Consider the following 13,029-nt stretch of genomic DNA (forward strand, 5'->3'; position numbering starts at 1 on the left):
TTCATGCCAGCAGTATTTGCACTTCAGTTTGTTCTAGTTATTAAGTCAATATTTGGAACTTTAGTTAAACATAAATTAACAATATTTAACTAAGGAAATAATGCATTATAGCATCCTCTATATAACTCCTGTAACAACATATGGAATGAAAAATATTAATCCAATAAAATCATATATTAGGACCTTCAACTTAACTTTAATTCTAATTTTTCAAGAATTTTCAGGTTCATAGATGAAAGTTTAGGTTCCATATTACATCTGCATCTCTATGAATTCAGTTTTTTCAACCTATGTATGTGTTTCAATAGTTATACTGGTTTCACTATTCACCCTTGAATATTTAGTTTGAAAACAAAATTATCTATGACTTTTTAAAAATTCACTAAGCTATCAGAAATTTTATAAAGAAACTTAGAAAAGTGAAGATTCTAAGCCTTAAGTTGAATGTTCAATTGATTTTATCTTTTAAAAACTATAATATGGGCTGGAAGCCGTGGCTCACACCTGTAATCCCAGCATTTTGGGAGGCTGAGGCGAGTGGATCACCTGAGGTCAGGAATTTGAGACCAGCGTGACCATCACGGTGAAAGCCTCTCTCTACTAAAAAAACAAAAACATTAGGTGTGGTGGTGGGCGCCTGCAATCCCAGCTACTCAGAAGGCTGAGGCAAACAAATGGCTTGAACCCAGGAGGCAGAGGTTGCAGTGAGCGAGGTTGTGCTGTTGCACTCTGGCCTGGGTGACAGAGTGAGACTTCATCTCAGAAAAAAAACAAGAAAACAAAACAAAACAGAAACAAGAAAAAAAAACCTATAATGTGTTCAATATACCATATAGGTATTGCAAGTTGAAGCATTTAATTTAGATTCTGGGTAGCACATGCTGAATGAATGGTGGCCCAGTGCTTTGTGCATAGTGGGTATTCAACAGATGTTTACCATAGTGAAGGACTCTTCCCCAGATCAGCGCCTTCAGGGCACCTGAAGTGTCTGTGACTGGACATTATAGTATTTAGCCTCTAGTAAGAACAAGGGTTGTTACAAATTGGAAGGGCTCTTACAAATTTGGTAAATTGGGATTAGGCTATTTGGATCCTTGCCCAAGGCAGGGTGGCTTTTCTGGGGGAGGCTTCTCCGACGGGGACCTCGACTGGCAGGACACTGAGTATCATGGGTAGGGAAGTAGCCTCTGACATGGAGTATTTGTTATATGATAACATCATTTCATTATTATAATATAAGCTTTCCCGGCTCAATGACTTAGGCTATCGGTAGTCTACATGCCTGACTTGTTGGTCTACTCACCTTCTTGATGTTAGGAATTAAAACACTTTTTTTTTTTGTAATTTTTAAAGACTTGTGGATGTACCTAAAGCGACCATAGAAATATTTGGGAAATGTTAGTTTTGGATATCAACTAGTTGTTACCGAGGTGCTTTAGGTAGTGGCTAAAAGCGTCAGTTTGCCTGGCTTTGACTCTTAACTGTACATCACATACCAGCTGTGTGACCCCACACTTCTTCTTTTCTGTGCCTCCATGTTCTTCTCTGTCAAATGGGAATCATAATAGCACCAAGTTCCTAGGACTGCAGAGTACTCAAGTGGTGTCTGGTACATGGTAAGAACTTGGTACATGTCAGCGGTGGTGGTGAGAATACGTGTGTGAATTCCAAGGTACTGAGTAGGCACCATGTGAAGTAGTTGTGTCCTGTGAGTAGATAGTAGTGATGGCTACTGACTTGCTTTACTCTGTACCCACTAGAAGAGACCTCAAGTTCTGTCGGATGCACACTGAGTATGCCCCAAGAAAGAGCAGAGATTTGTACTTAGGATTTATGATTTGCATACGCAAGCTTTACTGTATTTGTTTTGCTCAAAGGGCTTATTGCTGTGGTATTCAGAATGTGAAATAATAGTTAATGGAGACAAGGGGATTAATAGCAGCATTTAAAATCATTTAGTGACTAATAACTTTGTGGCTTATAAAATCTGTACCTTGATATGCAGGGGTGGCTGTTCTATTAACATTTCTAAGCTGTTTAAAAGTCAGTTGGAAGCTTTTCGGTTGCACATTCGTTTTTCATCTTTGCCCTTCCATTCAGGAAACATCAATAGAATTTAATAATTTTCTGTCATTTCTGGAAAAATAAACAAGATTATAGATTATTAAGGGTTATTTTTCATTTTGATGGTGGATAAACATTAGGAGGAATCCTTACTGAATGAAAATTGTGAATTATTGATGATGATCACAGGATTAATATGAAACCACTCACGTATTTTGATGTGTATAGCTTCTTTTCTAGTGCTGTCATAGATGGATTGAGGAATACTATGAACTGTGATTATTGTGTATTAATCATTGAACACCTACTGTGCACCACACTGATTATAGGACTTGTATGCATTATGTCTGGCCTGACTTTAGCTTCTCAAAGTAGGTATTTTATGGTTAAGGAAATGCAGGCTAGGAGATGTTGGACAGCTGACCCAAAGCTGATATAGGTTTTCAGCTTTCCTTCCTTCTAGCATACTTTGCCATCAAGGCTTTTAATATAATTTTTTGCTTCTCAAAAAAATCACTTTCAACTTTAGTGAAATCTAGCCTTCTATAGGAGAAGGTTCACCATGGGGAATTTGGCATTTGAGTCTTGAAGTCAAATGCTGGGGTATGGGGGACTACATTATTTGTACTCAGGATCCAGAGGGCAGTTATCACAAAGCCAATGCTTTCTCTTCACCCTGACCTCTGGTTTAGGGTTGGGCTCCTCCCATACAATCAAGGTCCAGTTGAATCGGTAACCAAAAGAACAGGCTGGGGCGTCAGAGAGACCTTAGCCTGGATATTGGGCAGTACATCAGTTGGGATGCTTTTGGCTGTAAGCAAGAGATGTTTATTTCCATTTCCAAATGCCTCATCCCAAAAGCAATTTATCAACATAAGTCCAAGCATGGAGCCAGTCAAGAGGTAGTAGCTGCCCCATGTGATCCATCTTTCTGCTCTTCTTATACTTGATTTTTTTTTTTTTTTTTTTTTTGAGCTGGAGTCTCACTCTGTCACCTAAGCTGGAGTGCAGTGGCGCAATCTCGGCTCACCACACCTCTGCTTCTGGGTTCCAGCGATTCTCCTGCCTCAGCCTCCCTAGTAGCTGGGATTATAGGCCTGTGCCACCATACCCGGCTATTTTTTTTTGTATTTTTAGTTGAGATGGGGTTTCACCGTGTTGGCCAGGCTGGTTCGAACTCCTGACCTCAAGTGATCCACCTGCCTCAGCCTCCCAAAGTGCTGTGATTACAGGCATGAGCCACTGCGCCCGGCCTATACTTTATGTTATTCCATCCATTCACTCATAATAGAACGGCTGCAGGACTTTCAGGTATCCCATTCAGGTGTGTCAATGTCTGGAGGAAGAAGAAAGACCATTTCTTCTTGTGGCTCTTTTTTTTTTTTTTTTTTTTTTGAGACGGAGTCTTGCTCTGTCGCCCAGGCTGGAGTGCTGTGGCCAGATCTTGGCTCACTGCAAGCTCCGCCTCCTGGGTTTACGCCATTCTCCTGCCTCAGCCTCCTGAGTAGCTGGGACTACAGGCGCCCACCACGTCGCCCGGCTAGGTTTTTTGTATTTTTTAGTAGAGACGGGGTTTCACCATGTTAGCCAGGATGGTCCCCATCTCCTGACCTCGTGATCCGCCCGTCTCGGCCTCCCAAAGTGCTGGGATTACAGGCTTGAGCCACCGCGCCCAGCCTTGTGGCTCTTTTTTAGAGGAGAGGAACATTTTTCCAGAACACTCGTGCCCCAGGAGACTTCTACTTATGTCTTATTAACCAGAGTTTGGTCAAATGCCTGTTCCTGAAATAATTACTAATAAAGTAAAAATAACCTCTACAAATCAGAGTGTGATAGCTTTCCTTGGGGCATATGGCTATGTTGGGGACGAATGAGTACTGCACAAACCTGAGATCCTGTTAGAAAGAAAGAAAGGAGGGAAAGGATATTAATCTCGAAGACTTAATTTCCTCCTGGATAAGTGGAGATGATTCCTAAGATGGTTGTCTAATGAGATAGCTACTGAAAACCAGCATCAGAACAAGGGATTACCATAAATTTGAAGGAGTATCAAACCAGGTGCCACAGCCTGGCCTCTGCTTAGGCTTAGTTACTTAAAGCTGTGCGATTTAAAGCAATTTTGGAATCTCCTCTTTTCATTTACCTGACAACTGTCTTTTGAGAACCTATCATGTGGCAGGCGCTGTGCCGGAAACGACATTCAGGACATACCTGTCGTGTGCATGCAAGTACTATTAGCTGTGATTACTTGGTGCCTAGTATGTTTGGTTATGTATTTATTACTGAACAGCTACTCTGATGGCCAATTTTAGGTGTCAACTTGACTGGATTGAAGGATGCCTAGACGGCTGGTGAAGCATTGCTTCTGGGTGTGTATGTAAGGGTGTTTCCAGAAGAGATTGACGTGAGAGTCAGAGGACTCTCGATGTGCGTGGAGGGCACTGTCTGTCTGGCTGGAAGCCCAGCTGGTACAAATAGGCAGATGAAAGGGATTCACTCTTTCTGCTTTCTGTCTCCCTTCTGAGCAGGTCACTTTTCCTCCTCCTGCCTTTGGACATCCCAGTGCAGTTTATTTGGCTTTTGGACTCTGGGACTTTTACCAGTGGCCTCCTGGGGGCTCTCAGGCCTGACCAGTGGTGCACTGTTGGCTGCCTTGCTTCTGAGGCTGCCAGATTTACACTGGGCTGTGCTACTGGCTTTGAGCCATGTTAGCGGCTTCTCTGGTTCTCTAGCTTGCAGTCAGCCTATTGCAGGACTTCTCTGCTTCTGTGGTCCTGTGAGCCGATTCCTCCCAATCATCCCCTTCCATATATACCATATGGGCTCTGCCTCTCTGGAGACACCTGACTGATACACTTTCTGGTTTCAATGTGTATTATCCATCTTGCGTGCACCATCTCTGATCCTCACAAAACCTTTTCAGAGTAGATTATTTTACAGTTGAGGAAATGCATGTAACAATGTCAAATGCATATTATCATCAGGAAGTAGTGGTTGGGGGAAAACCCCTCAGAATTAGAAAATATTCCTGCTGTTTCGAAGGAGTCCAGTATGTCAAAGTCTACCTGCCTCTTTCATTAATAAATATTGGGAGACTGAGGTGGGCAGATCACTTGAGGTCAGGAATTTGAAACCAGCCTGGCCAACATGGTGAAACCGCATCTCTACTAAAAATTATAATAAAAAAAAATTAGTTGGGCATGGTGGCAGGTGCCTGTAATCCCAGCTACTCAGGAGGCTGAGGCAGGAGAATGGCTTGAACCCCGGTGGTGGAGGTTGCAGTGAGTCGAGATCATGCCACTGCACTCCAGCCTGGGCTATAGAGCGAGATTTTTTCTAAAAAACAACAACAACAACAACAACAACAACAAATTGGGGATAGAACAACAACAACAAATTGGGGATAGGTCTGCTTGTCTTATAAGTTTGTAGCCAAAGTATCTCATATGTTTATATTTTTGAAAATCCCTTTTGTTTCTGGAATATGTTAATTTATTGATATTTTAGTCAGTAAAAGACTTGTATGGAAAACATTGATTAGATGAAACACTGAAACAGCTAAACCTTGCTTTCACTTGTTTAAGACACCAAGCTGTATAAAGGTCAACTGGATGCCTTAATGTATGAAATGTGTAAGCACAGGAGTGATTTTCTGAAGAAAGTCATCTATATTAGAAATAATGGTTTATTTAACTGTGTTTTGGTCACAAGCATGACATTTCTAACACAGTAAACTTTATAGATATTAAGATCACTGGGAAAGATTTATTTGAAAAAGAGACGGATATGAAAACACAGGGAAATTTCGGGACATCTCAAACATTTTGCTAATAACACCTGTATTTGACTTAGTCACGTGTACTGCAAATTTTTCAAGATGAAAAATTGTTTTACCATTTCCTTTGTTAGCTAAATTCAGAAGTCGAGTTAGTAGCTAGGTTCACACCTACCTCTTTATTTAAAGCGCTTATATTCTATTTAGTAAGAAGGGACCTGGTTTTCTCTCTTTATCAAGGGCTCACTGAAGTAGTATTTTCTGGGTGGTGGGCAACACAGATTTCTTCTCCATGTCAGAGGGTCAAGCTGGCCCTTTCAGCCTGGCCCTGGGGAAGGTTGTGTTGGCATTTTTCATTTCTGTAAATGACATCATAGTCTTTCAACTGAATGGCTAGTGACTGTGTTCTATTATTTTTTTTTTTCAAGACAGAAATATGTGAAATTTAAGGAACAGCTTTCTCTACAGCTGATGATGTGGGAGGTTTGTGAATAACCGTTGGCAGGTCCTATGAAGAGGAGGAGCTAGTGGTCCATGGGGACCTGTGCACATGTTTTTATCCTGGGAATATTGCATTTGTGTGATACCTTCTCTTTCAGAATGTATCAAAATGGAAGCTTGGGGCCAGTGGACTTGGTGGTGCATATTAAACGGGGTAGAGAGACATGTTCTAAATGTTATGGCTCTTCAAACATACTCCAAATCTCTCCTATTTGACCAGCCAGAATCTTATGTTATTAGTGTTGCTAACCCCTCTTTCCCTATACTTTTGATAGTACACTGGAAAGAAATGTCTGTTTTTCTTGAGGTTTTCAGTCTTTATTTAAGGTTTTGACGATACCTGCAACATAGACAAAAGCTAGGGTTTTAGATTGGGGGAAATTTCCTACTGGTAGTCCAGTAGCAGCAGCATTTTCTAACCCCAATTTATGTTTCTTCTTCATATTACTGTTTTAAATATTCTGTATTGGCTGGACGCAGTGGCTTATGCCTGTAATCCCAGCAGTTTGGGAGGCTGAGGCAGGAGGATCACCTGAGGTCAGAAGTTCAGGACCAGCCTGACCAACATGGAGAAACCCTGTCTCTACTAAAAATACAAAATTATCCAGGCATGGTGGCACATGCCTGTAATCCCAGCTACTCAGGAGGCTGAGGCAGGAGAATCGCTTGAACCCGGGAGGCAGAGGTTGTGGTGAGCCAAAATCACGCCATTGCACTCCAGCCTGGGCAACAAGAGTGAAACCTCATCTCAAAACAAAACAAAGCAACAATAAAACAACCTCTATATTGCTCTGTGATAGTTGAGCAGGCACTTGTTTTACTGTGTAATACTGTCTTAGCCCATTTTCTGATGTTATGACAGAATACCAAATGGAAAGAACAGACATTTATTTCTTATAGTTCTCAAGGCTGAGATGTCCAGGATCAAGGTACTGGCATCTGGTAAGGGTCTTCTTGCTGTGTCCTCACATGGCTAAAGGTGGACAAGAGACATGAAGCCTGTTTTACAAGAGTCTTAATTTCATTCATGAGGGAAGAACACTCATGGCCTGATTTCCTCTTAAAGGCCTCACCTTTTAATACCATCACATTGGTAAAATACATGCATTTTGGAGAAGATATATTTAAACCATAGGTATGAAATTAAGGTATGAAATCAATTTTGGTTGCTTATGACAAAGATCTCTGACAACCTGACTTTATTCCTGTATTTGGTATTTTAGCTGTAGGGAGATTTGGTCAATTAAAATGCAATCTTGTGGGTCACATGACAAAATTTTCTTCTTCTTCTTTTTTTTTTTTTTTAAAGATATGTAATAGAGGGAGAGAACTCACTAGTCCTGGGCCATAAAAACTCTGGGAAAAGGATGTGTGACTTTTCTTCTGTCAACCAGAAATTATATCGCCACACCGCAGATTTGTCTGACCAGTCTATCGGGCAGTTTACACATCAGAAATTTGAAGAGCAGGTCTGAATAATTATTCATGAATAATGAAAAACAAAATACATGAAAAACAAAAATCCAAACACAAAGCACTTCTAAAATATGTGTGCCAAAGGAGTGTGCTTATAGAATTTTCTCCTTTTGGTGTGTAAGGCAAAACTTTTTCAGGTGACAGTCAGTGCCCACAATGGACAAATGTGGGTCATTTTCCTACAATTTTTAAATTATTGTTAGTTCATTATTCTTAGGGTTCTACTGTAGATGTGAATTTAGAGAATGGAATCTAACTCATCATGGATGATTTCCTTTTTGCAAAGTATCTTGTGGGACAAAATAATAGTATTAATAACAAGAGAAATGGTAATATGGTTGACCCCTTGAGCAACATGGGTTTGAACTCCTTGGGTCCACTTATACATGGAATTTTTTTCAATGAATATATCGGAAACTTTTTGGGGGATTTATGACAATTTGAAAAAAAAAGTCACAGATGAACTGCATAGTCTAGAAGTATCAAAAAATAAGGATAGTATATCATGAGTGCATAAAATATATGTAGATCCTAGTCTATTTATGTGTTAATCAACCGTTTATGTTATACCAACTGTTTAGTTGGCAAGGTTTCCAGGCAACAGTAGGTTATTTTTAGTTAAGGTTTCAAAAAGTCAAAAGTTATATGCAGATTTTTGACCATGCAGGAGGTCTATCCCCAACCCCCATGTTGTTCAAAGGTCAACTCTATTAGTAATGGTAATAGCTATTAGTAATAGCCAACAATTATTTAGCTTATAATGTCCAGGTACTGTTCTAGAGTCTTTACATATATTAATAATTATGACTTACAGGCTGGGCACAGTGGCTCATGCCTATAATCTCAGTACTGTGGGAGGCCGAGGCAGGAGGATCATTTGAGACCCATAGGTCAAGACCAGCCTGGGCAACATAGTGAGATTCCATCTTTATAAAAACATTAAAAAAAAAAAAGTTAGGTGTGGTGATGCACACCTATAGTCCTAGCTACTAGAGGGGCTGAGGTGGGAAGATCACTTGAGCCCAGGAGCTGGAGGCTGCAATGAGCCATGGTGGTGCCATTGAACTCCAGTCTGGGTGACAGAGCAAGACTTTGTCATTTACAAAAAAAATGATAAGTTACTGTTTTCATCCCCACTTTACAGATGAGGAAACCGAGGCCCAGGAAGGTTAAGAAATTTGCCCACAGTTTATAGTTGGCAGACAGGGATTTGAACATTACATTCTTATTTCAGATTTTTTTGCTTTTAACCACTATGCTATGTTTCCCAAGGTTCTGATCATTTCAGAAGGTTTGTTTTCTGTTGCATAACTATGAGAGCTCAATTTTGGTTGCATTGTTTCAAGTGGCATCAGTGTTTTGGAGTCTAAGTAGGCCAGGTAAATAACATCCATTTTCTTGCCTAGGTTCTGAAGAACTTGGGAAATAAAAGAGGAAGGTAGACGAAAGATTAAAATATCAAATGTATATCCGACAGAGTGCTTGTTCTTGGGAACTGCCCCCAAGAGGAAGAAACAGCAGAGCTGAGCTGAGAATGCCCACTTGTATTAGTCCGTTTTCATGCTGCTCATAAAGAGATGCCCAAGACTGGGTAATTTATAAAGAAAAGGAGGTTTAATGGACTCAAGTTCCAGATGGCAGAAGGCGAAAAGCACGTCTTACATGGCAGCAGACGAGAGAGAATGAGGGCCAAGTGAAAGAGATTTCCCCTTATAAAACCATCAGATTTCGTGAGACTTATTCATTACTGTGAGAACAGTGTGGGGGAAACTGCCCCCATGATTAAGTTATCTCCAACTGGGTACCCCCCACAACACATGAGAATTATGGGAGCTACAATTCAAGATGAGATTTGGGTGGAGACACAGCCAAACCATATCACCACCTATTTCTGGATTTACCAATCGGCTAAGTTAAGCCATTTTTTTGGGGTAGAGGGAGTGAATGGGACAGAAAGAGCCATGGAGTGGGTGGTTAGAGGGAATTATTCTTACTGGACACCAGAAGAGGGTTAAAAGGGATCCTCTGTAGGCCGGGCATGGTGGCTCACACCTATAATCCCAGCACTTTGGGAGGCTGAGGCAGGCAGATCACAAGATCAGGAGTTCGAGACCAGCCTGGCCAATATGGTAAAACCCCATCTCTACTAGAAATACAAAAATTAGCTGGGCGTGGTGGCGTACGCCTATAATTCCAGCTACTCAGGAGGCTGAGGCAGAAGGATCACTTGAACCCGGGAGGCAGAGGTTGCAGCGAGCGGAGATTGCACCACTGTACTCCAGCCTGGGCAACAGAGTGAGACTCTGTCTCAAAAAAAGAAAAAAAGGATCCCTTGTAACATTAGCATTATGTGGTAAGTCTGGAATCTAGTGAAAAGTTCACATTTCTGTTAGAACAGGGAATGGAAGGGTTAATGATGTTCCAGAACAGTTTTGTGGCTCAGTGGGAAAATTGCATGTTATTAGAAATATAGTTGGAATCCTCTCTTGAGTTCATGTGAAATTGCTGTGTATTTCACCTCTCACTGATTGCTGGAATTTAAAAATGCATTCCTCTGGACCAAGGTACTTGTGTTTCCTTCCCATGTCTTTGAAGTGCTTTTCTCCCCCTTAAGTTGTCAATGTGCGTGACTTACATGTTTTTGTTACTGACAGTGTGGTCAATTATTGTGTTCTAGAAGGCACTGTTGTCTCTGAGAATGTTACATGATATAAGTAGCAAGCAAGCCTATTTATTCAGAAAAACACCTCAGATCTCAAACTAATTTAGAGAGCTCAGAAAGCAGTACTTGGAGAGACATTTCCAAGAGATAGCTTAGTACATCATCAGAGTTCTTGTTCCTGATTCTAAGGGCCATTTAAGTGTGTCACACTGGACTGCTAGTTGGCCACATAGCGAGGAAGTGATTGGTGGTGAAATCCATGGTACTTAAAAGCGATGACAGCGTAGGAGGCCAGATTTCAATTTCTAGAAGTGTCATTTTAGAATGGAGTAGGGAAGGCATATATGTCACATAGTGGATTTTTTGTTTATTTGTTTGTTTTGAGACAGTCTCACTCTGTCACCCAGGCTGGAGTATAGTGGTGCGATCTTGGCTCACTGCAACCTTCACCTCCCGGGTTCAAGCGGTTCTCCAGCCTCAGCCTCCCAAGCAGCTGGGGTTACAGGCGTGCGCCACTATGCCTGGCTAATTTTCTACTTTTAGTAGAGATGGGGTTTCACCGTGTTGGCCAGGCTGGGCTCAAACCCTTGGGCTAAAGCCATCTGCCTGCTTTGGCCTCCCAAAGTGCTGGGATTATAGACGTGAGCCCCTGTGCCCAGCCTGGCATATAGTGTATAGTAACTGTTATGCGTAGAGATTGAAAAATGTTGGTCAAAGGGCACATAGCTTCAGTTAGACAGGAGAAATGAGTTCCGGAGACCTTTTATACAGCATGGAGACTCTCGTTAATAATTATCGTATACTTAAAAATTGCTAAGAGAGTAGGTTTCATATGTCCCCACCATTAAAAAAAAAGGTTAATTATGAGAGGTTATGGCTATGCTAATTAGCTTGACTTAATTTCACAATGTATACATATATGGAAGTATCATGTTGCACAGTTTTTATTTGTGAATTATGTCTTTGTTGTGAAAACAACCATAGTCTCTGCTATAGGAATGGGTGTGGCTGTGTTTTGATAAAAATTTATTTACAAAAATAGGCGGGGGGGCTGGACCCAGTTTGCTGATGTGTCAAATAAAGTAAATTTTGTTCAAAATTGTTTCATCCCAACATCTAGGAGAAAAACATGACATTGATTCTTGGCCAGGGCCAGTGTCTGGGTGGAGTTTGTATGTTCACCCCATGTCTGCATGGGTTTTCTCTGGGTACTCCAGTTTCCTCCCATTGCCCAAGGCTGAGCACATGGCATTCACTGGCATGTCCACATGTTCCCAGTGTGAGTGTGGATGTGGGTGTGAGCGTGCCCTGTGATGGGACAGCGACCTGCCCAAGGCAGGTTCTTGCCTGACGCCCTGAGCTGCTGGGATGGAATCCAGCACTTGCCATCCTGCATTGGAGTAAGTGGATAATTGTCTTACTTTTAAAATTAATCTTTCTTAAATATCTGTGTAGTTCACATTTACATCGATGTTGAGTAGTAGAAGTGTTTTGGTCTTTAGAAGCTTGGTGGTGTTTTTGGACCAGAAATGAGCTGTAAGAACCTAACTCTTGTTTTTGCCTTTTTTTTTTTTTTTTGATTTTTGATTTCCATAGGTTTTGGGGGAACAGGTGGTATTTGGTTATATGAGTAAGATCTTTAGTGGTGACTTGTGAGATTTTGGTGCACCCATCACCTGAGCAACATACACTGAACCCAATTTGTAGTCTTTTATCCCTCACCCTCTTCCCATCCTTTCCCCACAAGTCCCCAAAGTCCACTGTGTCATTCTTTTTTTTTTTTTTTTGAGACACAATCTCGCTCAGTCACCCAGGCTGGAGTGCAGTGGTGTGATCTTGGCTCACTGCAAGCTCTGCCTCCTGGGTTCATGCCATTCTCCTGCCTCAGCCTCCCAAATAGCTGGGACTACAGGCGCCTGCCACCACACCCGGCTAATTTTTTGTATTTTTAGTAGAGATGAGGTTTCACCATGTTAGCCAGGATGGTCTCGATCTCCTGACCTCGTGATCTGCCTGCCTCAGCCTCCCAAAGTGCTGGGATTACAGGCGTGAGCCACCGCGCCTGGCCCATTGTGTCATTCTTATCCCTTTGCATCCTCATAGCTTAGCTCCCACTTATGGGGGAGAACATCTGATGTTTGCTTTTTCATACCTGAGTTACTTCACTTAGAATAATAGTCTCTAGTTCCATCCAGGTTGCTGCGAATGCCATTAATTCATTCCTTTTAATGGCTGAGAAGTATTCCATCATGTGTACATCTCATGGTTTCTTTATCCATTTTTTGATTGATGGGCATTTGGGCTGGTTCCACATTTTTTGCTATTTTGAATTGTGCTGCTATTAACTTGCAGGTGCAAGTATCTTTTGCGTATAATGACTTCTTTTCCTCTGAGAGCTTAACTCTTGTTTCTATCAGTCAGCCTGTGGTAAAACTGGTTTCCTTATAGGTCCTTTCTCTTAAGGTCATGGTTTCCAAGAACCTAAGGACAACATTGAAGATTTGCTGTACATGTGATAAACAACATAGCTTGCTGATTAAGAACATTAACT

General features: G+C 41.4%; 1 protein-coding gene across 1 annotated transcript in view; it reads left to right on the forward strand.

Moving 5' to 3' along the window:
• The window catches only part of RYR2 (ryanodine receptor 2), a 634,673-nt gene that overhangs the window by 9,968 nt on the left and 611,676 nt on the right, over positions 1-13,029 (forward strand). Inside the window, exon 2 of the mRNA XM_025401874.1 lies at positions 7,650-7,809. Coding sequence (XP_025257659.1) covers positions 7,650-7,809 — 160 coding nt within the window. The remainder of the gene's footprint in view (positions 1-7,649; positions 7,810-13,029) is intronic.

The sequence above is a fragment of the Theropithecus gelada genome, chromosome 1, assembly GCF_003255815.1.
Source record: "Theropithecus gelada isolate Dixy chromosome 1, Tgel_1.0, whole genome shotgun sequence".
NCBI lineage: Eukaryota > Metazoa > Chordata > Mammalia > Primates > Cercopithecidae > Theropithecus > Theropithecus gelada.